Here is a 25,276-nt window from a genome sequence, read left to right as displayed (position 1 = left end):
GACCCCGGCTTATTCCCTGCTTGGGAATTGGGCCCTTAAGCCCATGCCGCCACGGAGCCGACTGTGCGTTATTGGTGGTGTCTGACCGTAAAATAGGTCCTTATCGACTCCGTGGGCTCCTGATCAGCACGCACGGTGCTCTGGCTGGCACTGGAATGCCCGGCCCTGCAGGCCGGGTCCCCCGAATGGGACCTCCAACTGGCCCCGTATGCCAGCTGGAGGTCTCATTCAGGAACGCCACCGAGGCCATCCATAGCGTTTGCCCCAACTGACCCCTTGTGCCCCCCCCCCCCCCCCCCCTCCCCCATGCCTGTGCTGCTGGTGCTATATTACCGCTAGCCTGTTGAATTACCTTCAACATTAAACAAAACTATGAATTTCATTCATTTATTCATATTTTCCTCGATTTTACTAGATGTTCCACCCATCAAAAGTGCTGAAACATATGTAATCGTTCACTTCCTATACCAATTGTGCGGCCGTCCCGGTGTTAGTGTAGTTTCAGTGACGTCACAAACGGATTTTTGCTGAGAATTGTGTAGTCGATTGGGGACTAATCAATATGGATGGCTTTAGACCAAGCTACCTCGCTTTTAACGATTGCTGGCAAAACCACGGAGTTGGAGCGGGTGGGAGGATATTGTTTCTTGGGAGTTGGAGCCCCGGGTTTACGCGCGTTCTCCGTGTGCGAAGTTTTTGAGAACCGATTGAAGTAAGCTGCTAGTTAGTGTCAGGATTGCACGGTGTTGTTCCTATGTTGGTTTGGTTGTTTTTACGGATTTGTTATTGTAGTTTTATTATAGTGGCTCAGAACAGTAGAAATCGGTGAGACGAAAAAATGAAGGTCATAACTTAAGTTAAAACTGTGATTTGTATTATCTGCGCTGCTGTTTCACCATACCATGCCTTGTTTTCCCATACTCACATAAATATCTCGGCAGAACAATGTTTGCAAAGTGCAGTAATTAACTCACTGGGTGCTATCACAGCCACACCATGTGCATTGCACAATGATTCTAGATTTTTTTTTGATTTGCTGAGCACCAAATGATGCCATTGGTGTAATAAGGCTGCCAATTTCCAGGGATTTAACCTGACCTAGTGCAACCCAACATATCCCCGCACCTATTCACCCCTACTTCTAGCTCTACCCATATCTCTCCTCTTCCTTGTACTCTTGCCCAGATGCTTGCCCATACCCCTGCCTTTACTACTACCCCTACCCCTTTTCTTGCTACCACAAGGGGGAGGGGGCTTTGCCCCATGCTCAGCTGAATTACCCATCAATCAGCAGCTAATGCCATTTTTTGATGCTGTGGCATACTGTAAATGATGCCTCCAGTATGAGATAGTTATTACTTTAGTTTCAAGAATGAGATGCTATTTGCCACTGTTTTCCATTGCTGGTTGGCGAGACATATTGTAGCCAAGGGTTTCTGATATGGTCTTGTAGTAAATATTTCTAATTCTAAAAGGCATTGTGAGCCTCAAGGAATGCCAACATGGATGCTGAATGCCTGCATTACATTGAACAGAACTCTTATTTAGCAGTGTTGGTTGTTTTGTGTAGAAACTGGGAATGACTTGAGAAGAATGCCAAGCCTATGCTCAAATATGGTAGAATAGGTTTTACCCTGGTTTGGTCCAGTTTCTTCTAGAAGTGGCAGGCTTAGGAACTTCCAAGTGTGCTAGGAAATACAACCCTGCATATTAGAAATAACCCTGCATTTTATATGTTAGATTTTGGTGTGACTCTGTTTCCTGTAATGAAATATTACTTCATGTAACATTTTCCAGCATTGGTTTAAAGAATGTAATTTCATAAGGCATGTTTTCAATCCCAGTTACAGCTGTGCAGCAGGCCCATAGCTGGACCAAACTCCCAGTGTTGCACCAGAGTTACAGCAAAATTGTTGGCACAATTTTGTTTCAATGTTCTACAGGTCTCAACACAAAACATACTATGATCAATATCTGTATACCCCATACTGAAGCATAGTGGTTGCAGTGAATGAGGTGGGGGTGAATTCCAAGCTTAAGGGGATGCACAGGCACCCAGCATAACTGCCTGGCCATGGGCTTGTAAAGACCATGGTACCATGCAATGAATTTATGCCACACCTGCCATGATTTTATTGGCCTGTTTGGTGTCCTCCAAGCTTTTTCAGTGATATAATATCAAGGATACACAATGCCCAAATAAATCAATAAAGTAGCACAGTGTGATTTCACAAAATGAGTAGAGGGGGCTGAACAGCAGAAAATCTCAACCTGCCTGCAAAATTTGCCATCATACAGACTTCTGTTCAGGTGTGGCCCAGTTAACAATTTTGGGGACTGAAGCAGAAGCTTGGGTAAGGAGCTGGAGCCTGCCCAGCCCAATTAGAAATAGTATGTCTGGGTTATCAGGTAAATGTCAGTAATGAGGAGATGTGTGATATCAATGCTGACAATGGTGTTTTGGAATTGAGATATTACAATCCTGTGTGATACTTGATATTAGTATGGGCTGTGCAGTAATCACATTTAGAATGGTTTCATTCAGGTACTAGTTGGCAGTGTCCCAATTTTCTTCCACTTGGGTGGCGGGGATGTGGATATTTTTTCAAGCTCTACACCCCAGATTGGGCATCACTGTCTTTTGCTCCTCCCTTGTTCAAAATCAGCCAATCAGCATCAAACCGGTTGGCTGCCAACCAAGTATCTAAGTGCCTCAGGCTTGACAAAGGGGCTGTGCAGGTCAGATATCTGGGCTCGAGGTCAAGGGGCAAGGAATTAGTGCCAACGAATTGCATGCAGGGGCCGCCAGAGAGCCAGGATTCTTGCAGCATGAATTCATATTTATGTCCTGCACACCTTACTGTATGCATTTTGGAATGCTGCAGGTTGGTAATGTACTTGTCACTTCTGAAAATGCTGAGGGCCCATAATAAAGTCACATGTTCACCATATGTGGGGATGCATACTACAACAGGTTGAAAAAGGCTGATTGATTCAGAATATTTTCAGAAACTAGGACATACATGATAAGGATCATGCAGAGCTAGTTTCACAAAGGCAAAAATATGTATGTTGTGCATGGCAGGAGGGGATTACTCCCAGCTGTTGAAGTTTTGCCACAAGATAAGCTGCATAGAGTAACTGCCAGGCATGTGGATAAAGCTGACTCTGGCTTTATGAAGCCTCTGTTTTCCTCCATTGGGTTCAGCTATGGTTTCGAGGCATTTCCCAAGGCTGGCTTTAACTTTGGATTTGTGACATTTTTAATGATTGGCTTGGCTTTGGCTTCAACTATGAAACAATGTGATTTTTGGCTCCTGTTTTGCCATAAGTATGATCGTTATGCTGTACACCCAGGTACACACACTAGACATACACAGTTGACTCCCACTGTGCCTGCCCTCCTGCCAGGTGGGTGAAGGAAGACTTGGAACTTTGAGTCTCTCTGGGGAAAGCATGTCCACCTCCAAGGTTAAGCTGCAGGTCCCCAATGCTGGGCTGGGTTTGTACAATATGAGGCTGGGTCTCCACAGTGCAGAGCATGGTCCAAAGACCACATCACTCCTTGGAAATGAGGATGATGCAATTTTTTTGCACCCAAAATTTGGCAAATTGGAGGTATACTTCATATTGCAGGATTACATTTGTGTGCATGTCCAAGATATGGGAAATATGGCTACTGAACCAATTGGTTCAGTAATTATGGCAAAATTAGAACATAATATACACAGATTATATACATATACATATATATATATATATATATATATATATATATATATATGTATATATAGCAATAAATCAATAAACATGGTACATATACTAAATAACCTGAAATGTAACAACATATAACTACACCAATTAGGCTTACCAGCCCTGGTCAAGAAAATTGTTGTCTCGCGCTGCTGAAATGAAGCGCAAACACTGCCAGGATGATCCAAAATCAAATGAAACTTCCCAGGATTTCGGTGACTTTCTGCGAATTTTGGCCACCTTATTTTCAGGTCTTCGTTTCGTAATCGGGAGACTATCGTCCTCTTCGTATCGTGGAGGTCTAGGCATAGGTAGATGGGTATGTACATGTGTAGGGCGCACATTCCTTTTTCCGGAGACGGATGTATCTTATTACTATCTCGGAGAAGATAAAGCAAACCGAGTTAAAGTTAACCTCTAATTATCTTCGAAGTCATGCGCGACACGACTCGACTGATTAGCCAACGTCAGCTTGCGTACAACGGGACCAGCGGAAAGCTGCATTTTGTAGGTCGTTGACCTTACAATGAAAAGTTGTGTGTAACTGAGGCAATATGGCGACGCCTGTCTCTCGACATGGTAGACAGGGTGGGCACCGCGGGCACTGGAAACCCGTAGTGAATGGTTAACCCCAGAACAATAACTTGTTCATATCTTAATTGTGATGTCATCCAAGTACCATGTCATTACGCGAATATTGCAGCATTGACGGTAGCAAGTAGCGGGAAGCTATTCAAGTTCGTATGCTTTTCACGTTTTCTTCTGTCGTGTGTATAATTTTTATGTGTGCAAAAGGCATCCCGGGTCGTAGGTTTTACCTATGCAATATTCAGGATGGTACTCGGAACTTATAAGCACGCACAGCACCACGGACTCATGACCCAATGCTCTGATTTCGATTGCTCGCGTTGCTGTATTTTAAAATTCCGTTAAGAAAAGCAACCTCGGACTGGCAATGGAGAAGTTTCCTGGTTAGACGCTGGAAGGCACCTCTGTCTCAGCCCGGGGTACTTAGCAGCTGCTACTCTGGTGGCACGAGGGCCGGGGCCCCCTGGGCGAACGGAGGCCTTCAGAAGGATACATCATGCACTGGTCCGTTCCCCGATGCGACGGGCCCTCTGACCTGGGCACATTGCACAGGATTGACACAGGACTGTTAATGACGCAGAAGGGTCCTTTGCCGTCCCAGGGCGCAAGGCATCATGTAACACTTTGTCTGGACCACTCCCCAAAATTCTTTCAATCCCTCCTGATCTCATGCAGTTCAAGTAAACGCGATTTTTTCCTCGGCAGTGATGCATTTTAGCTTAGGTTTTGGCTTTGACATCGATATTTTGAACATTTATATTTTGGCTTGGCTTCACGCTTCCCAAGTACCGGGCCGCTGGGTTCAGTCTCGGCTTTGCGTATGCAAAGTTCGAAGCCACTGGCTGTGGGTCCAACTTCACCTTTACATCATTTTCTTGGCTTCAGATTCGGCTTCGAAGCTAGAAGCCTGGCTTCGTCGCTATGGCTGGTACTTATGGCAAAACATTTATGCTAACCGGAATTCTTACGCATCTATCTTACTTAGTACGCACAAATACTAACAAAATGTAGAAGCTCAAATGTTTACGCCAAACGATTGACTTCAGCAACAAAATGACTACAGCAATAATAATGGAATTAATGGGGCTTCTTTACAAGAAAAGGTAACAATGGAGTGCCAGTAGCTGTATTTGAATTTATAAATGATATTATTTATGAATTATATAAATATTGCTTTTTCACCTAATTAATACGTCTTGCGGTCATCGCACATGGCGTGGCCCGAGGTCCTATATGACTCGGGATAGAGCGGTGGTGTTACCCAAACGTCGGAGGTTGGTGTTAATACAAAGAACATGCAATATGTTGACCCACGCCCTTGCTCGCCGTTTTTCATAACGCGGACTACTTTGGGGGCATCGATGTGACCCTGCCGTTTCCAAGTTATGATGGACAGAGCTTCGCGGAAGAAAACAGTCGATTGGTCTCAACGAGATCTCGCCATTAGTGATCCGTTTTATGTCTAGGTAAATAATTGACCCTACTTTGCTATCGAAGGTCAGATTGCGCTGAAAATTGAACCTTTCGTCCATGCCCGCTCTTATGTGCGTGATCATTCACCTTACCGATACGAAATGGAAACAGGCGTGTTCTATGTTCAGTTCTAAGCGTAATGGCATGCATTTTATGCGCTATTGAGCATACAGTTATGACCGTAAAGTCTCGTTAATATGGCAGTGTCCCCGCCCTGCCCCCCCCCCCCCCCCCCCCCCCTCCTCCCGTCGTCGCCGGCTTTGTATGTTGCCGTTCGCCGCCGGCGCCGGCCGTGGATGGCCATGCATCGCCGTGCACTAAATAACAGTTGCTTCTGAAAAATCCAGAATCGCGTTTCAGCGTCAAAACATACACAGTGGATGCCCCTGAGGCTACCGAAAATTTGTGTGCGCTTGCACGATATGCCGGAGAGGTACCCTTAGAACACCTTAGGGGATCGCATCCCTCGTCAGGGCGAGGGTTAACTGATGCTTCGCACATCCTGTCGTTTGAAGGTTGACCACTTCATACCGTTACTTTGGTCGATTGAATTTTGCAATTAACTTACTTTGTACCTCGGTCTGTCATGAATTGGATTGTTCTCGTACATTGGTTGTATTCAAACGGTTATATCCTTGCTTTAGCCCTGCAGGAAGATGTACGTGGAGTGCTTGCGGATATCACGTTTTGCACCCAGCAGAACTCGGATACATTTTTCGATTCTGCAATGATCGTTCTCATTGCAGCGTGCCGTGTGCCGGAGATGGCCGACCCCAGTCGGTCGGAGCTGAAGCTGAACTCGCCGCCCGAGGACGGCATCTCGTCCGTCAAGTTCGGCCCTACATCGTCCCAGTTCCTGCTCGTCGCGTCCTGGGACAAGACGGTGCGACTATATGACGTGCTGTCCAACACGCAGCGTCTCAAGTACTCGCACTCGGCGCCCGTGCTCGACTGCTGCTTCCACGATGCCGTGCACGCGTGGAGCGGCGGCCTCGACCACACACTCAAGGTAGGTCCTCACACAAGGCGTGCCGACCACACACTCAAGGTAGGTCCACACACAAGGCGTGCCGACCACACACTTAAGGTAGGCCTGCGCACAAGGCGTGCCGACCACACACTCAGGATATGTCCACACACAAGGCGTGCCAACCACACACTCAAGGTAGGTCTACACATGGTGTGCTGACTACACACTCGAGGTAGGTCTACACATGGCATGCTGACCACACGTTCAAGGTAGGTCCACACACAAGGCGTGCCGACCACACACTCAAGGTAGGTCTACATATGGCGTGCTGACCGCACATTCACGGTAGGTTACGCACAAGGCGTGCCGACCACACACTCAAAGTGTCTACGCACAAGACGTGCCGACCTCAACCTCGCACCTAAGGTAGATCTGCAAGGCGTGCTGGCCCTGGCCGTGCGCCTGTGCAGACCTACAAAACACTGCGGCCTGGAAGGCGGGGGGGGGGGGGATAAGGTGCGTGGAGAGCGAAAGGCTTTCACGGATGCCTGTCTACGCTTGCTGTATTATGTATGCCTAATTGTGGTTGTAACCATCAATGATCGTGCATCTGATTCGTTGACGTCTGCCTTCGTGGTGTGACATGCATGCACTGTGACGCCACATATCTGGTGCTCAGCTCACCGTGGTGGTTTGGCTGTTGTTGCCGCAACTTGTTGCCACACAAATTGTAAATCTTAAACGTATCTCCTCGAAAGGAGCTCTGCTCGACCACGTATTTTGAGGCAAACACAGCTGAGCCAGCGTTTTAAGGAAGCGTAGTAGTGTGGCGTAAGAAATCTCAACCTATTTCAGTAAACAGTTGCAAGGGTGATATAGTTGCCAGTACGCCAGTTGATAGCGTTCGTGAACCATGTTGAGGCATGTTGATGTCAAGAACATAGTAGAAACTCTGTTGTCATGAACGATGCGTCACTAGTAAATAAAGCCTAGCGACATAGGCCCGCACGATTCCATTTGCGCGTGTATATAGGAAAAGATTTCTGCTATGCCATTTATTGATGCGATATTCGTTCGCGGATGCTTCGTTATGCTTCCGAGGAATTATAATTGTTCTCCCAACTTGCTCAAAGCTCTTTCCCCACATGTAGATATTGACGAGCGGTTAGTATCGAGGCCAGCAAGCCTGGCGAGTCTCGCCTGCACGGTCGGGGTGTTTTTTTTTATCTCAGTTGACCGACCTGGCAGTCACGCTTGTCAGAAACGGAAATCAAATGATCTCGTGGCCCGACGAAATGACCTCGTCGCCCCTTTCCAGCCGGAGTCTATTTGGCAGCGCCCAATATTGACCATTAATCATTCAGCAGTCTCTCGAATTACCGCACTGTAATGCTGTTACGAACACACTGCTGCGGGGATTCCCTCACATGATGTCGTATCTACCGTCGCCTGGACATCACCAACTCCCATCACTGGCACTGTCTCCCCGCCCAGCCTCCGTGACAGCTCGCTCACCCGCGCCGCAGGTGTTCGACTTCAACACGAGCACGGAGACGGTGGTGGGGCAGCACGGCGCGCCGATCCGCTGCGTCGAGTACGCCGCCGACGCCGGCTGCGTCGTCACCGGCGGCTGGGACAACTACGTCAAGCTGTGGGACCCGCGCCAGGCACGCGGCACCGGCGTGCACGCGCAGCCCGACCGCGTGTATGCGCTCAGCACGTGCGGCGACCGACTGGTGGTAGGTACGGCCGGCCGCAAGGTGCACATTTGGGATTTGCGCAACATGGCGCAGCCGCTGCAAAAGAAGGAGGCGTCGCTGAAGTACCAGACGCGCTGCATCCGCTGTTTCCCCAACAAGCTGGGTTACGTGCTGAGCTCGATCGAAGGCAGGGTCGCCGTCGAGTATTTCGATCCGAGTCCCGAGGTGCAGAAGAAAAAGTACGCGTTCAAGTGCCACCGCATCAAGGAGGCCGGCATGGAGTACGTGTACCCCGTGAACGCCATCAGCTTCCACAGCCAGTACAACACGTTTGCGACGGGGGGCTCGGACGGCTACGTCAATATCTGGGACGGGCTGAACAAGAAGCGGCTGTGCCAGTTCCACCGTTACCCAACGTCTATCGCGTCGCTGGCGTTCTCGCCAGACGGTAGCGTGCTGGCCATCGCCTGCTCCTACCTGTATGAGCAGAAGGAGACGCCAGAGACCATCCCACCCGACGCGGTGTACATCAGACACGTCACCGACCAGGAGGCCAAGCCCAAGTAGGCGGACGAGCTGGCACCCCGTGCGCGGCGCGTAGTCTGCGCCATGTGACGCTGACACTCCTCGACCAGAGGGAGTGCTCTGTCTCGCGATCGGCTGGGCTCAGTGAGCTGCCGCTGACAGGGTGTCTGCCCGGCACGCTCCTCTGGCTGACCCGTCACTGCGTTCGTGTGTTCCTTCATCGCCTCATTAGTGTCCGGCCAAATCATTGCGATCGGTTGTCTGCTGCTGATATAAAATGCCCAAGACGTATAGATGTTTGGACGGGGTCGTCGAAGAGACGAACATGAAGCAAGAAAAGCAGGCGATTTTCCACGATTGTGTTTCACTAGGTTTTATTTTTACCCTTATCGTCAAAAGACCATGAAAATGAAACGTTTGCGGGCGTGACGGTGTTGAGTTTAGGGAGGCCCGCCGGGTCTTTTCCTTTTGACTTCGCCAGCTGCGCCGTTGTTTACGCGCATACATGCGCCCAAACAGTGGCAGCGACACGATGTGCACGGCGTGTAAAATGTAATGAGCACGTCTGCTAAGCATGGATACAGTTAAAGCATGGAAACTTTTGCAATCGGACGGAACTACAGGCGTTCGAACAAGAGTTAGAAAGGTTTAAGGAGCGAGTTGTGTGGTCATGTTTTCCATGCCACCCTTGCACAGATATGCGTTGGCCTCTGATAAAGGCGGCGCCATGTTTACCCGCATTGAAATGCACGTGAACTTAGCCAGTCGCTAAAATGGAGGCAGAGCAGGAATTATTGGACATCAGTCAAATGAAAATCGATATTCACCAACCTCTGGCAAGCCAGGATAACATTAAGCGTTTCTCGGTGCCCTGTTACGGCGCTGATCCCGTGACGAGTCCAAGGGCATCCATCGGTGCCGGCTCACGTCAGCCAAATACAGCAGACGTCTCCGGCGCGGGCGCAGTGGGCGGAGGCGTGTCGTACGTATCCGCAGCTCCTCTCCGGCGCGCAGTCGCCCCCGAACACGCCGCACCGCATCGAGTGCGATGAGATGTCTGAAAACGGCGCAAGGGAATAGTCGGCGAACCACCCGGTGTCAGGGGTCATGTAAAGGCACAGACTGAGGAGTGTGACAGCCCTTCGGAATTGCAGACACCGCATTGTTGACAATGGCATCGGGTCGAACGGAATTTGCGTTTTTTCAGATCTTTAGGAGGGTGGGAAGGATCCATTTCATTTGACGTGTCTCTTTTTGCCCAGAACTTTTCGCGCGTTAATGGTCCTGGGATGTTTTGCATTTAACATGAGCACATGGAAGAGGAACGTGGGATAAGAAGGACGGCGGCTTTCAGTTTAGCGTAATTTAAGATAAAGCCGATATTGATGGATGTAAACAACGCAGAGAACCCTTAAAAACAGAACAACGCAAACAACCCTTACCCTTGAAGCAGCACTCGTAGCCCTCCTGGTCGCAGATTCCCTTGTACGGCTGGTTCCAGCCATACTCGGAGTTCGGACAGTCGTCCTTGAGGATGCACTTGCCGCCGACCTGGGCGCACTCGGCCGCGTTGGTCGGCGCCTCGATCACCACCGCGTCGGACTCGGACGCTGCAGGTGACGCTGTTTTCGATCCGGATTGGGCAGGTGGCGTTGGTGTCGGCTCTGGCTCGGGCGTCGGTTCCGGTTCTGGCTCTGGCTCCGGCTCTGGCTCCGGCTCTGGCTCTGGCTCTGGCTTTGGTTCATGGTGGTCCCTTCTTCCTATGCCTGCGTCAAAAAGAAACGCGACCTTCGTGTCGATCTTGCTGGCATGGCTGCCTTGCAGCCGTCACAGCGCAAAAACGATATGAATAGGTACATGCTGCACAGTGTGTGACAGTTCCAATCCTCTCCACATTCAGGCTGCCTTTGTATCGGCGAACCAATCGTTCGGCTATATGGTTCCCTAGGTAAGCAGGCCTTATGTGTTTCTTGGAACAGTATGCAGCGAAACGAAAGCGGACACCGTGGGTCCTATGTGGAGACGCCAACCGACCGGCACATCATCGTCAGCGTCTCTTCGTTGACACAGCCTAAAAGGGAATGCGATTGTTTTCTGGTGTGCATCAGTGCATTAAATCGCATTCGTGCCATATCTTAGTTTCGCATCAGACTTGCTGGTTTCGTAATGCCTGTTTACCAGGGACGGTGAGCAACGCATTAACAGCGCTCGTCTTAGCAGTGCTACTTATATAACCATCACGCCGTCTTTTACGACGTGAGGAAGCACTGAGTCTTGTCATCGGTTGGGTTATAAATAACGTGCTGACGAGATACTTTTGGTTATTCCTAACATGCTGACGTGATACCTTTGGTTGTACCTAACGTGCGGGCGTGATACCTTTGGATGCACGTAACGTGCTGAAATGATACATTTGATCATACCTAAATGAGTGAATAAACCCTGTTCCCGCTGGAACCCATGTCAAATAGGCGTTATCTGTGGATTGAAATGTTTGTTCTTCCGGAGTGTAGCGGAAGTAGGTGTCCACTTGCTGTGAACTGCCTCCGCAAGGAAATTTTATGTCATAGGTGAGGAACTCTGTCGTTTGGCCTCTAAAACTCGGGAACCCTCAAAAGGAGGCAGGCCCCCAAAAGCTCACATAATCTGATCAGCATGGCGAGAGCCAGGTCGGTCACACTTCGGTCCAGATTGGGTCACCATGTGTGAAGCGGCGCGAGCAAACGTTCCTCATGCGATTAGCATTGACGTCGGTGGGCTCCGCGCCATTTGGAACATCAGAACAGCGAAAAACATCGCGCGCCAAGCGATTGCATGTCTGCCAGTTGTGAGGAGACCGACAGATTGAACGCCAGCATATCATGACCATTGGAACCTATCAACGCCAAGTGAGTGATGCTTCTAAAAAGACTTTCCCCACGCGACTGTTTATCGGCGTTGCAAACTATGTGTGACGAATAGTACGTGACGGGCAGAATGTTAACAGTCATTCCACCACCAACGTGGTGAACCCAAGCTCTGCATCAGCGACCTTTACGACAGGCAAGACCACAACAGCGAAGATTTTTACCACAAGAATGACACTGATCCCATCTGGCACATGCTCGATTGACGGTTCAGTTTCCTGTCAAGCAGAGTTACGCCGTGACAATGAACGAAAGCCAAGGCCAGCGCCCAAAGGTGTTTTGTTCAACCTGACTGACCTAGTGTCGCTGCCAGTCAGTTCAGCGTCAGCCGTTGCAGAGTAGCCAGCCGCCCTGCTCATTCTGTCGTAGGAGCGGAAGATAAAGAATGTGATGTGCAGGAAAACGATGCAAGCGTAAGGCTTCGTGACGCAGGAATTCAGTTAAGCAAGATCGCACCCACACCGGTATCCAGCCTGCACTCGCCCATTGCTGTGTTACGTTGCGTAAGGCTTCGTTTACTCCGCGCTCGACTCGTTCGCTGCCGGGAGTCGCTCAGCCGGGTAGCGCGTGTATAGCTATATGTCGGAGGGGCATGTGACCCTCTCTGACCTGTTAGCTGTGCAAGGAACCATTCCGTAGGACGGAGTGACCTGTTTCGTGTCAGTGATTCTGGGGGAGGCTATTCGAGATTCATTGGTGTGGTTAATTAACTTCTCTGGACGGTATGTTACTTTCTGGTCTTGTTTCATCAACCATGAACGTCTAGTGGTGTTGTATGTTTGAGATTATATGAACTGCATAGGCCCAGCAATATGATTATTCACGGCTGGATACCTTGCTTGAGCGTGCCCCTTTATCACATGCACACACATATAGGAATGCTCACGATTCCATTTGGATCACCTATCAATCATAAACCCAAATGTCACTGTCTCAACTCGTCCGTTTGCAGTAGACGTATCTTCATGACCCAATCATCGTTAGAAATCTCAGCCAGTTAAAAAATTCATGAAAATCGACGCCATTTTGCGTCACACTGCCAGATTATCTACGTGAACGAACTCGGTGAATTGCGAATGATTTACGCGCTTGGTCACAGGATGTGAGCTTTGTGAAAACGCATACCTTTCGGACATTGGTCACAGTTAACTGGTCGCCAGCTGACGATAAGATTTTAAACGCTTGCGAAGCTTGAATGACCCATTCTCCCTTTGCTTAGGCCCCAACGCATGGTAATCAAGGCCTGCTCTCATAAACAGGACACTGGCCGCTTCCTACTCTCTTGCTGGCATTGCTCTGGATAAAGCAGCATTGAGCGCGCTCAAACTTTTTCGGAGAACACATTCGCCTGCACCAGGAGTAGGTTTCACGCCTTTATTTTCCCCCACCTGCCCAGATCTGATTTTAGTGTTACAATACAAAACATGTCAAGGCCAGTAGATCCATGCGCGAGTGACCAGCTACGCATAGCGACCCACACTTTTCCCACTACACTGTCCGTTCTCTCGTCAAATGACAAACATTAGATGTCATGATGTTGACCGCACGCGGCTGCAACCTGGGGTCGTCGTGAGCAGGACGCGGTTTGACCCGTACTTTCCAAGCTGCCCGCACTATGCTAATTCTACGATTTCAGAGTTAATAGGACGGGGAAGGTCAAGACTCGGTGATATTGCAATGATGCAGGGAGGTGCAGCGACTGATATGATGGCATGCACGCAACTGTGTTGCCAATATGACAATGCAATTTCAAGGGAACTGAACCTTCTTTTCCTTTCAGTATAACGTGCACAGTGCATGTGCAAATGAGATACCATGTTACCGTGCAGTGCAAGGTAGTTCGTTGAGTGACTCCAAGCATGAAATGCTAAGCGTAACTGGATAGAGGATCAAGGGTCCGGTTGAAGGGCCTCAAGGGCTGGTCGAAGGCCGTATAAAGAATTCGCCCCACAGGGCTGGGCCCTCAAATGTTAGAGGGTCTCTTGCGCCGGTCGTGGGCCGCCTGGGCCTTTACGGCGGGCCTTGCGGGCCAATGGGCCAATGCGGGCCTTTATGGCGGTGAGGAACCTTCCACACTCAACAGCCGGTTTTGTGTTGGTCCGGGGCCTGGTGCCCTTTCAAGCGGGAACAAGGTTGAGCCGACGCTAACCATTGGTCGCGGCTCCCGAAAAATCCCTGCGGCAAAACAATAAAATGGTTCCGTGCCAAGCACGAACCACGCCAACAAACGGCGGCCTCAGCCCCAATTCAACCATGGACTCGACATGTCGACCTTTGTACCAGTTGTTGGACCAGCTGCGCCGGTGAGGGACCATTTTACGCCAGTGAGAGCTCTGCGCCGATCCGGGGCCGACCGCCCTGGCAAGAGGGCTTTGGCGACAGGGAATGGATCGATGCATGTATCGATATGTTGATGTATTCACTCAGGACCTCAGGGTCGACCAGGGCGCTAGCTACGTGCCGCCAGAGTGGTAACCGGTAGGCACCCATAATGAGACAGCGAAGCCCTTCAGTCCCGAACTGGGAAAGAAAAAGCGCCTCCCAGTGTAATGCCGACGGGCCCCCTGCCCGAGAAAGGTAAGGAGCATCTTGTCATGGTTATGTCAGAATTGATAAAACATTTGTATTGATATGGCCAACGCATATTTGTCTGCGGCATCCATCCTTTTTTCGGAATGGCACTGAAAAGTGCAGAAAATAGTGGTAATCTTATACAAAACAGTTCCGAAAATGCGCGTTCGCCATCTGCAGGGACGACAATACCTGGCGTTGCAGTTTCCCTCGAAGCGCGTAGCGTTGGCAACTGCAGCTAACACTAGGGCGTCGGGTGCCGCGTGCGCGAAAACGACCATGTGTACAATAAGACTTCCGAGCGCATTTAGCATTAATTTGTACCATCTAAAGGTTATACTGAAACGTACATTTCACTTGTTGTTTTGGTTGATCTTCCGGACGAGTTAACAGTTACAACGTGAGCAATTGTTCACGCATTTACGTACAGCGTATTCACGTTCACGCATCATAAATCTTATTACTTCTCCAATACGTCAGCAGCTCGTGGAGTTCATTATACGCATGAAGTAAGCGCAGGTAGAATCTATGGCCAGGGGCACAATGTTCGCCCTGAAGCCGGCGGCGAGCGCCGTATGCAGACATCAACGCTGGGTGGTGGTGTTTCTGTTTCTAAGGACTTGCGAGCACGTGTGCTCAAAGCTACTTCACAGTTGTTTTCACTCATTGTTTCTTAAAAAAGATGAGCATCGCCATGTGAACATTGGTTGGTCATGCCAGTACAGCTGTTTGATTGCATCTCGCTCTACGACATGCGATCAATCCGCCAGTTTCGATAAAGAGCTGTAATCGGTTTAGGAAAAGCCCACTGTACTACTGTAAACTGAATTGCGCCGGCGGATTACTCGATACAATCATTAAATGCCTGGCTCCTTCCTTTTATCCACTTCTTAATGCAAGCAATAGGACATTTTCTGGCAGATTCCATCCACTGCTGCAATGAAAGGAGGAAAAATGCGATTAGACATAGAAGGCGACTGGGCTCACTCGAAGCCAAGTGGGACGAATGTGGTGGTTTTGTTTTTGTTTTGCTTTTTGCTTTGGCGGGAGGTGTTTGCGGGGAAACGGGGGCGTTTCAGCAGCAACGGCCCTTTGTCATACCTGGTGCTCCCTCCTTACCACGACGCTGGCTATCACGTTATTCTAGCCTCTAGTTTTAGGTTAGTTAGTTCTAGTTATTCTAGCCTCTAACCAGGGCCAACCAACGAGCCGGTTGGTCTTCAGCCAGTTGTTTTGGCCCTGGCCTGGCATGAAATGTAGTGTCTTTTTACGCCGTTACCCAAGAACAGGTAACCAGGAGTGCCCCTCCCTCAATCCCAGCGACGCAGTAAACCGTACGTTAACACCAGAAAACATAAAATCAAGTCGCGGCACTCCCAGCTAGGAAGATGAAACAAACGTAAAAAAAACAGGCGAAGAGGTGGAGCAGACCCGAAGGAATTGTGTTATGTGATAGGTAGGGAAAAATCATAGATGAAAAGGCTTAAAGTAGTCATTAGCCAAGGTCAGCTAATGACAGCCCGCTACAACCGCCCAATAATCTACAACCACTCAACTCCCCGTGTTAGTAAGGGCTATACAGTCACAAGTCGGAGGGGGCAATTACCTGGTCATTTTTGTGCTGGGTTTTGAGCTGGATGTCCAGGGAGTCCACCCAGCTAAGCAGAGCTTGTTGCTGGGAGAAAGGTAGGGAAAAGGGCTTGTTGCTGGGAGAAAGGGTTGTGTCTGCTGTTTACACGCCAAAATATGTAATGAATTTCGGCGCGTGATGTTAATGCTAATCCAGCCGATTGCATCTAGACATCCGCTGCGATTCGTTCCCTTTCTGTGGGAACCAAGAGTTTGGCCCTTGCAAAACCGTGGTGCATCAGTCCCTCCCAGTTTTTGTTGATTTAAGGGGAAAATGGCGCGCGGCCGAGCGCCACAACCTTACATTTGTGCGTAAAAGTGAATTTCTTACATTTGGAGACCAACTGCGACCTTATATCATGTCACGTAACGAAGATGTAAAAAATTATCGATTGTTTGCACGGGGCCGTTTTCCTAGTTTTTCCGGGTGTGCAATGAACAGGCTTGGTAATTCAACATCAATGCGGGGCAGACTTAAGTCCACAGATTGCACCAGGCCTAGTTAGGCGATCTATTGACCTCTGACCTCTCAGAGGTCAAGACCGATCAGTGGCCTCGCATACCAAGATAGACGCAACGTGACTGCAGTTTTTTTCGAGTAACGCAACTGCGCGGAGCATCATCGCATGTATACAGTTTTCAATATTTTGACAAGTTTGATACGGCAGGATAATTTTAGTTCACGTTATATCACGAGGATGCGGAATGGTGACACATCGGGCTGAACCCATTGACCTTATTCATTCTGTTCCCCAGGCGTACTTTTCACGGAATTCGCTTTCTTTATTATGTGGTCATAAATTGGACTTCATATAAACATAACGCCTTCAGTCCTGGTTTTCCGGTATTATGAATTCAAGTTCAGTGATGAGCTGACGACATTCATTATACCAGGAGGCAATGCTAAAATAACTTTGAGTGCTATGATAATGCAACGATTGTGCAATTTGAGAGATTATGAGTGCAACGATTATGTTCATGATAAGCAATATTTCGAGTTGTACTCATCCGCTACAGCTCATCTATGGAGGATGGTCACAGAGCAGCAGATGGGTGTTAGTACCTATCTAGTGACGTTTTTTTCATGGCGCCTCGTAGTTTCAGAAAATGTGACATGAAGATTTCTCATCTTTTTTGTGTTCAAAGACGGACTATTTGAAGGAGAAGAGCCAACCGCTATCTAGCCACAGTATCTCGCTGCTGCATTGGATACCGCGCGTGTCAGCAAATGGCCCCTCCAGAGGGCTATGGGATGCATAAAATTTGAGCAGCTGTTGGGATCTTCCTGGAAGTATCAGCCACTGACGTCTCTTCGTGGCTCCAAAATCTCATGAAAGAAGAATACCGAAATATTCAGTTCCGGCCCTCCGACCCACATGGCCTCCATTTTCGAGAGGCACCAAATTAAAGGGGCCAAAAGAATCCGAAATGCTTACATTCAAGACACGCCGAATTCCAAAGACACTACAATATCCGTGCCATGTTTATTTTATTTTCGGCCCCATAATCTTTGTTTTCAAGAGGCAATTTCAGTGGACGCCACAAAGGGCCCCAAAACGTTTACCGTCATGGGATAATAAATTCAACAAGGCACCGCAGTGCTCTTACCTTCCTTTGACCAAGGCCGGGATCGGCCCATTTCCCGATGGCTCACCAAAACTTTATTTTGAGGCACCATAACTGTTACTGTCAAGAGGCACCAAATCCAAACCGGTTATTTAAAGTGTCCAAACATCTACATTTTCAAGGGGCAGCAAAATCAGGGGCAACACAACTTCTGTGCATTTCACCCAGACGAAATCCTGGGTGGGCATTGTAGGAAGTTTGTAGGCTGCCGATAGGCTGCCGAAAATTTCGTATCAATGACGCGTTCCTGATACAACGCAGCCGTTTTCATTTCTGAATAATATATATTTTTAGTCATTTCATAGTCACACTCTGAAACTAATCATTTAGTTGTTATGGGCGCAAAATGACCACAGTAGTCGACGCGCCCTAAAACTCCAATCAACAACAACAACAACCGGGTGGGCATCTTCGGCGAAGAGATATCCAAAGTCGTCATTTCAGGCATTATGACCTGAATTTTCAAGAGATACCCGATTATGGGGAGGCACCAGAAGGGCTCCTAACCTTATAAGGTAAATGGTGTCAGTTGCCAGGTGGCACCACAAACCTTCCCTAAATCGTGTACGAGGAATCAGGGCGCCACCATCGGGGGGACAGGAACACGTGACCAACCTTAGGCCCTGAGATCCAGAGAGACCGGCGGTCGAAGACGAAGGCGAAACGACGGTCGAAGACGGAGAGACGAAGGGTCTGATCGGAGGGTCCGAAGGGCAGGGCGGGAGAGGCATACGAAAGGATCCCAGTCGGAAGGCCAGACCCTCAAAATTCAGTCGGCGGGCCTCTTACACCGATCAGGGGCCGCCTGGGACAATGGAGGCTTTTGTCAGACGGTTGACCGCGATCACTTATACCGAACAGTCGATTCACGCTGTTCCGGGCTTTATGGCGTCTTCATAAGTAGGGACAGGGCCGGAGCCTGCAAATCAGTAACATCAGTAGCATCTTGCTTGGGTCGGGCCCCTAAAACGGTAAAGGGTCCACAGGAGACTCTGTGATTGTAATGAGCCTTAACTCGGCTAGAGGCACGTTTGCTGGACAGGGTCAGGAGCGAATGTTAAAAGGCCTCTTGCGTTGGTCAGTGCCCACTTGGCAAAGCAAGCAGGCATGTGAAAGGATAACGCATGGGTTCGCATTCACAATGAGTTAAGCATGTGTCATTCAGAGGCTCCAGCGCCGAACGAGGCGCCCTCCGCACCGTTTCAACCAAAGGCCGATAAGCCGAATGGGTGTCTCGGGGCAAATTTGTGGACTCCCTGCGCCGGTAATGGATCCTTTCGCGTCAGTGACGGCTACTTCGTTGATGCTGTGCCGGATGTCCAAGTCGAGGGCCCGCCGCATCAGGGTATGTTACCTACACTTAGATCCATAAAGTAGATTTGCATGTAAGAGAACTGCACTAGCAGTTGCATATGTTCATAATGGAGCCAATAAAACGATAATGGCAGGGCTGAGGTGTGAGAAGAGTAAATATCCCGGCGATACGCAAACACGCAGCCGAAAAGGTGCATACAAAAGTTTGCCGCGTAAATAGGTCGTTCTGTTTCGGCGTTGCGAAAAAAACTATTATTCACTGACCTGATACATATGTTTTACACATAAGCAGCCAACGAATGGAAATCTAAACGCAAAAACCGGACACGCCAATTAATTCGCTTTAAGATACGCTAAACATTGAGCGTGGTAAATGCATTTGGCAACAGCAACAGTAAAAACATGTTTTCATCATAACAAAACTGCCCGTGGGCCTTGACATATGTGAATGGGTGCTGACGAGATCAAACAAATACTGATGCAAAAGTTCCAGGCATACGAGATGGCGGCCGGTGCACCCCGGCTGCGCCATTGCCAGCTGAATGCTAATATGACTCGTGCAGTCGCTGGCGCTCCATAGAGCGGTGCGCGATCACGTGCGTCGCGTTCCTTTTCTTAACAGTTTCACCGCAGATGACAGTAGCCGCGTTTTTCCGATGAATCTTTATCCTCTAATGCGGGACGGTTTTGTGTGCTGGCGCCGCACTATACCTGATATCCCTTGTTTTTTAACACGTGGAACCCATTTAGGGGTTTTCGTACTTCACTTACTGAAAAATTGGAGGTCTACTAGATGCGGCTTTCTGCTGGTTTAGTTGTACGAAAGTTGACAGTGGCTGGTCAGTCGAGTTGTGTGGTGCCTGACTTTGATGGCATTTAGCGCTCTACTTTGGCGCCTTTCGCCATACCTTCTCCGACATATTAATGCAAGGGTCCATCAGCGTCGGGGAAAAGATGCACGTGCGCCATGCCCATGCATATCTACTCATGTTTATCCCTCCACGATGGACAGCGGGCGGTGGTTTCTGATTGCAAAATAAGGACGTGAAAATGAAGTGACCAAAATCTAGGGAATTTTTGTGTGAGTATTGCACAAGTTCCAGGAAGCACCACAGTAAAGTGAGGATCATGCCTCGGCGAAATCCTAGATCCGCCCGGTGGTACACTCAACCAAACTGGTGTTCTTTATCGCTCGCGCTGTGGCTGTGGAGTATCCACAGCTCGATCAGTGACCTGGGCAGCACCAGAACGATTGGCAATACACACTTGAATTCACATTTAGTCACAATTGTCTGAAATGCGGTGCTCGCGCCTCATTTAACCAGCACAGTACATGAGCCTTTTTAACCAAATGGTTTGGTGCTGAGATTTTTCAAATATGGAGGGCGCGTATAAATCCTGGATTTGAGATGTTTTTTAACGTTGCCAAAGCTCAAGCTTTTTCTATTTCAAAGAATTGATGGAGTGATGACGTCAACGTCTACATTGTGGAGGCCCCGCTCAGTATTGTGGGAGCCCAGCCCACATTGGATGGAAGGGATAGGGAAGACCTCATTATTGGAGGGGAGGAGCATGCCCTCACTGAAATACAAAGTTCCTCCCCTAATTACCAGCATGCAGATGGGTCAGATAAGGCCTCGTCATCCCGTTGATTGGAGTCCTGGGGCCCGGAGTCAACTAATGTCAGTGACCAAAAAAAAACCCTCTCTGACCGACAGTAATTACCTCGATATGATTTTGGAACGAATTACACTCCAAACATGCGTTTGCTTTGTTTCACCTGATTTTTGGCATTCGCCGAACGGATATTGATGAGACTCTGGGAGGTCGCGGGTTGACCCGACAGGGCCGCCGAAATGTTATGTTATACCGAAGACGCAGAGCAATGCTACGCGTTGCGCAGTTCTGGTGCGGTTGCGGCATTTTTCAATGGCTATTTTCACACACACGCACACACGCACGCGCAGTTTGTACCCTTACACACCCACACATTTTGTGAAACTATGCTCCAGCTCATGCGCTTGTTTAGTTTGTCATTTTGCCCCATGCACATATCATTGCTTGTTTTAGTGATTTGCTTATTTAGTCAGTCATGCAAAACGTGATACGACCAGCTATGCCAACCACATCTGCAGGCACGGTATGCAAGTCACTGGATTAGCCCTTGGGCCCCATTTCTACCAGATCACTCCCGCCACGCTAGCAGATTGGGCAAACCCGTCCGTAGCCGGGCGGAGCCCGGGGGACGGCTTATTGATACGTTTCGGGGAAGGCGGCGATACTGCCCAACAGCAGACACAGCAGCAGAAGCGTGGCCGGAGCCCGGGGAGCGGCCTACTGACCCGTCTCGGGGAAGGCGACGATACCGCCTAGCAGCAGACACAGCAGCAGAAGCGTTCTACCCTCCATGACCGAGGCTGTTGCGCCACTGAGACGCCGTGGCCCTCCTTTCACCGACGGCAGCTCTGTGACGTCACGACTGAGGCGCCCGGCGTAGCCGTTGAGCACGTGACATTGGGCACCTGGCGGCGGGTGCAAGGCGAGCCACGGAAGGCTAACTGGTTGTAGCCAAGTGGCCGTTGAAACCACTAGCTGTAGCCGGATGACAATTTATGCCGCTGAAGCGAACCGACGATATATAGATATAGATATAGAGAGAGAGAGAGAGAGAGAGAGAGAGAGAGAGAGAGAGAGAGAGAGAGAGAGCGAGAGAGAGAGAGAGAGAGAGAGAGAGAGAGAGAGAGAGAGAGAGAGAGAGAGAGAGAGAGAGAGAGAGAGAGAGAGAGAGAGAGAGAGAGAGAGAGAGAGAGAGGAAGAGAGAGGAGAGAGAGAGAGAGAGAGAGAGGAGAGAGAGAGAGAGAAAGAGAGAGAGAGAGAGAGAGAGAGAGAGAGAAGAGAGAAGAGAGAGGAGAGAGAGAGAGAGGAGAGAGGAGGAGAAGAGAGAGAGAGAGAAGAGAGAGAGAGCGAGCGAGAGAGAGAGAGAGAAGAGAGAAGAGAGAGGAAAGAGCGAAAGAGAAGAGAGAGGAGAGCCGGAGGAGCGAAGAGCGAGAGAGGAGAGAGAGAGCGCAAGAGAGCGAGAGAGAGCCAGCTTCGGGGTATATAGATAAATATCATATATATATAGCGATGCTAGTATATCTCTTTATCATCATCTATCATTATATATTTTTCTATATATATATATATATATCAGTGGGTCGCTGAAGGCCCGCAGCTGGCTTTCAGTGTGAGGCGCATAACAATCACCTAAATGTGAGCTGATGATATGAAAGCCTGCGGAGAACACCAGCTATAACGAACAGCAGCACACAGGCTCTCTAATATCAGACGGCATTCTGCATCTTAATACGTGAGAACAACTCGGAATTTGTACGTTGGCTCTGTAAAATGTTATCCGACAAGGCTGATGCGGCCATGCAATGTGGAGTCTCGTGTTGCTGACGTCGGACTTCCCGAAAAGGGGAAAGGAAAACAGAAAAGGAAATAGGGCAAGGGGATCACTGCATCACTCAACATGGAGACATCATTTGCAATGCCAAAGCTGCATTGTGCATAATATGTATCACTTTTGTATAGCGGTAAAATATAATAATTCAGCTTTGCACTGCGGCAGGTTGCGATAAGTAATTTTTGCCAGTTATGTCAGCGGGTAAACTACCGAAGGGAAATCAAACGTTACCTCGGATTACGAATCGACGAACGTTTGTGACCAAAAGACAGCCAAGGACACGTATTTTGCGACCGTGCTCAGCAAAACCAGACTGATGCAACCACCGGCGTCACAGCGTTTCTTGCGGACATTTTGTAAAAACAAGGACGTGGCAATCCAAACATTACGGAGCCAGATGTACAGGAAGCCTGCAATGTAAGCGCAAACGTCTTCATGGAAAACTCCACACCACCATCGTATGGTCTCCATTGTAGCATCACCAAGTGGTGCCTTGCTGCTCCTCCGGCACTGTATCGTATGATATGCACTTCATGTTTCCAATGTTGCATGCCTCAACGCACTCAACCACGGTTGTAATTGGTTAGTGAATTGTGTATTAGTGTATACGAACTAAAGAAGGTGATGGATGGAATTGGGTGCATTATTCACGGCATTCATGCATGTATTTAGACATCCAGCATCCTATTTCTTTCGTTTGCATATTGATGTCAACAAATTTCCGTACACGACGACACATCTTCAAGAATAATGCATGAGCTTCGATTTTGTCAGTTTCATTGTATGGCAGTGGTGCTCAAACTTGATGGATGTCTAAGACCGAAAGGCTGTCCTCAATATAAAAAGCTTAGCTATTATCGGTCAATGGTCTATTATTCCATACTATACGTTAGTCAGTTCCGAGTAAGCTATAGTTGAATGCACATGCAAATTTGTTGGCATTTCTCTTGCAACGACTCGTACCACCATGTTGTGCCATGCTGTTCGCTGGAAGAAAACGCAGCCTAACGTTTGTGGCGTTTAAGTCTTATCTGCGCTTGCCATCAAAGGAAACTACTGCCAAACGTACGAAATAATAGCTCCATGATAGTCTCCTTACTGCTGTTTGACACGCGGTGCAGATAGATACTGGCCCCATTCCATGCTATACTTGCTTCGATCTCCACATACGCATCGCAGTCTTTGTGTTCATTTTCTAACGTTCTCCGAATCCGCCAAAAATCTCAATGACTTATGATAGATCAATGGCCTATTGGGTATCCAAATGTGCGAATAAAGAAGAGCCTGCTTTAGTTTAGAGGACGCATAACTGTTTTTCTCAGATAATTTTACTTCAGGAGCAATGGCCTGCTTCCTGCAATCGTGCTACTTTGTAGGCTGCGTTTCCTTGTCTGGCCACCTGGAGACGCAATTCCAATTCCGACGGCCCGGCGAGGACTAAGGAGGGTAGTAAAATATATACATAATTGTAGCTGGCACGCCATCTTTTGGAATAATCGCATGCAATAATAAAGGTGGAAAAGCCGTTTGATGTGTAATGCAGAGCCGGCAGCACGGAGAAAGGCAGAGGGGTAGCTGCCCTCTGTCGGTAGGCAGGAGTAACAGGAGTATGTTTTTGTTCCCTCATATTTTGGGAGGCCTCTTTTCCCCAAAAACATGTTTTTAGCCACCTGCAGATCACCAAAATTCAGACCAAGGAAGATCCATAACTGAGCTAGAGATTAATCATCCCTTTTACTGATCGGGCTTTTTTAGATTTGATGAAATCGGCTCCGAAGACACTTTTCTGAATCAAAACACCCGTTTTCTGGATAATGAGACCGCCAGGGGGGGGGGGGGTGATACGACCTACCCCTAGCGGTTTAGTGAGTATATGTCTCCAGCATGTCATGTAACCGCCGCCATATTTTTGGGGAACTGCGCGGAATGCACTGCGTATGTTTGGAAATCAGAAACGTGTCTTCAGCTTTTCTTATTTCGAGGAGCGTTAAGGACGCTGCACGGCGATCCGCGGTTGGCGTGGGCGGTGGACGGCAACCGACGAATTCGCGGACGACGCGCAGTGGACGTTGTTACAATACAGGGAATATTCCACCTTTGAAGGATTGGGGTATTTTAGGTGCTGCCAAACCAGCTGTGCGAAATTGCTACCCTAGCACTCCTTTGTGGTAGTCAAACTCGCCGGGAGATGGCAGTGGCGGTACTGGAAGTGTTAGGTTAGCGAAATGTGTTCGTGTTTTGGTCCTTTTTCATTGTGTTCTTGCGAATTTATCCGCGAGTTTAATATGTTTGCTTGTATACACATGGTCAGCTATTAGGCTTGTCCTTAATTATCCGATTACTAGCTTATTTTCGTAATAACTAGCGATTGCATCCAAGTTCTTATAGCATGAGCACAACACGCGTCTCGAGACTGAAACTAGCGCAGCTTGCGCAGCATTCATTGAGAGCCGATTGACGTCCACTTTATTAGTGATGCAAGCTTTAACTATCAAGCTGCAGTTAACAGCAATCCAATCGCATAGCCCGCTTGAAATGTCACGCGCAGCGTCCATGCCAGCCGCCTCTAGCCGGCGACACGGAACGATCTGGGCCACCTGCGCTGGCTCGATGGCGCGCGCGGAAAATCGGCCTTATCACGCCTGTCATCACCAATCCGTTGGTGACGGGACGGCGGTGCACTAATGCGCAGGTCACCAAGGACACGGACGCCGCCAGCGAGCGCCGTCCGTACCCGTCAGGGGCGAGGACAGCATTGTGAGGGAAGGGGAGG

At 48.9% G+C, this 25,276-nt stretch overlaps 2 protein-coding genes across 3 annotated transcripts; one reads left to right on the top strand and one right to left on the bottom strand.

The window, feature by feature from the left end:
- The first annotated feature begins 603 nt into the window (after nt 1-603).
- On the top strand, nt 604-9,300 carry Bub3 (mitotic checkpoint protein Bub3). 2 transcript variants are annotated; one of them, XM_037233275.1, is made up of 3 exons: nt 604-712; nt 6,561-6,823; nt 8,311-9,300. In XM_037233275.1, the coding sequence occupies exons 2-3, from the start codon at nt 6,578-6,580 to the stop codon at nt 9,049-9,051; spliced, it is 987 nt and encodes a 328-aa protein (XP_037089170.1). In that variant the 5' UTR covers nt 604-712; nt 6,561-6,577; the 3' UTR covers nt 9,052-9,300. The 2 variants fall into 2 exon arrangements, with proteins under 2 accessions (XP_037089170.1, XP_037089171.1); XM_037233276.1 differs by lacking the exon at nt 604-712 and adding an exon at nt 3,840-5,807.
- A 102-nt stretch (nt 9,301-9,402) lies between these two features.
- Nucleotides 9,403-21,473, bottom strand: LOC119109588 (classical arabinogalactan protein 1). The gene is made up of 3 exons (XM_037233277.1): nt 21,398-21,473; nt 10,452-10,775; nt 9,403-10,066 (listed from the first exon to the last, which is right to left on the bottom strand). Exons 1-3 carry the CDS (start codon nt 21,462-21,464, stop codon nt 9,933-9,935), a joined length of 525 nt encoding a protein of 174 aa, XP_037089172.1. The 5' UTR covers nt 21,465-21,473; the 3' UTR covers nt 9,403-9,932.
- Nucleotides 21,474-25,276: the final 3,803 nt, after the last annotated feature.

Source organism: Pollicipes pollicipes, unplaced genomic scaffold, assembly GCF_011947565.3.
Source record: "Pollicipes pollicipes isolate AB1234 unplaced genomic scaffold, Ppol_2.1 Scaffold_7231;HRSCAF=8579_pilon_pilon_pilon, whole genome shotgun sequence".
In the NCBI taxonomy this organism is placed as follows: domain Eukaryota; kingdom Metazoa; phylum Arthropoda; class Thecostraca; order Pollicipedomorpha; family Pollicipedidae; genus Pollicipes; species Pollicipes pollicipes.
Note: the sequence above shows the minus strand (reverse complement) of the source record. Positions and strands in the feature narration are given on the sequence as shown.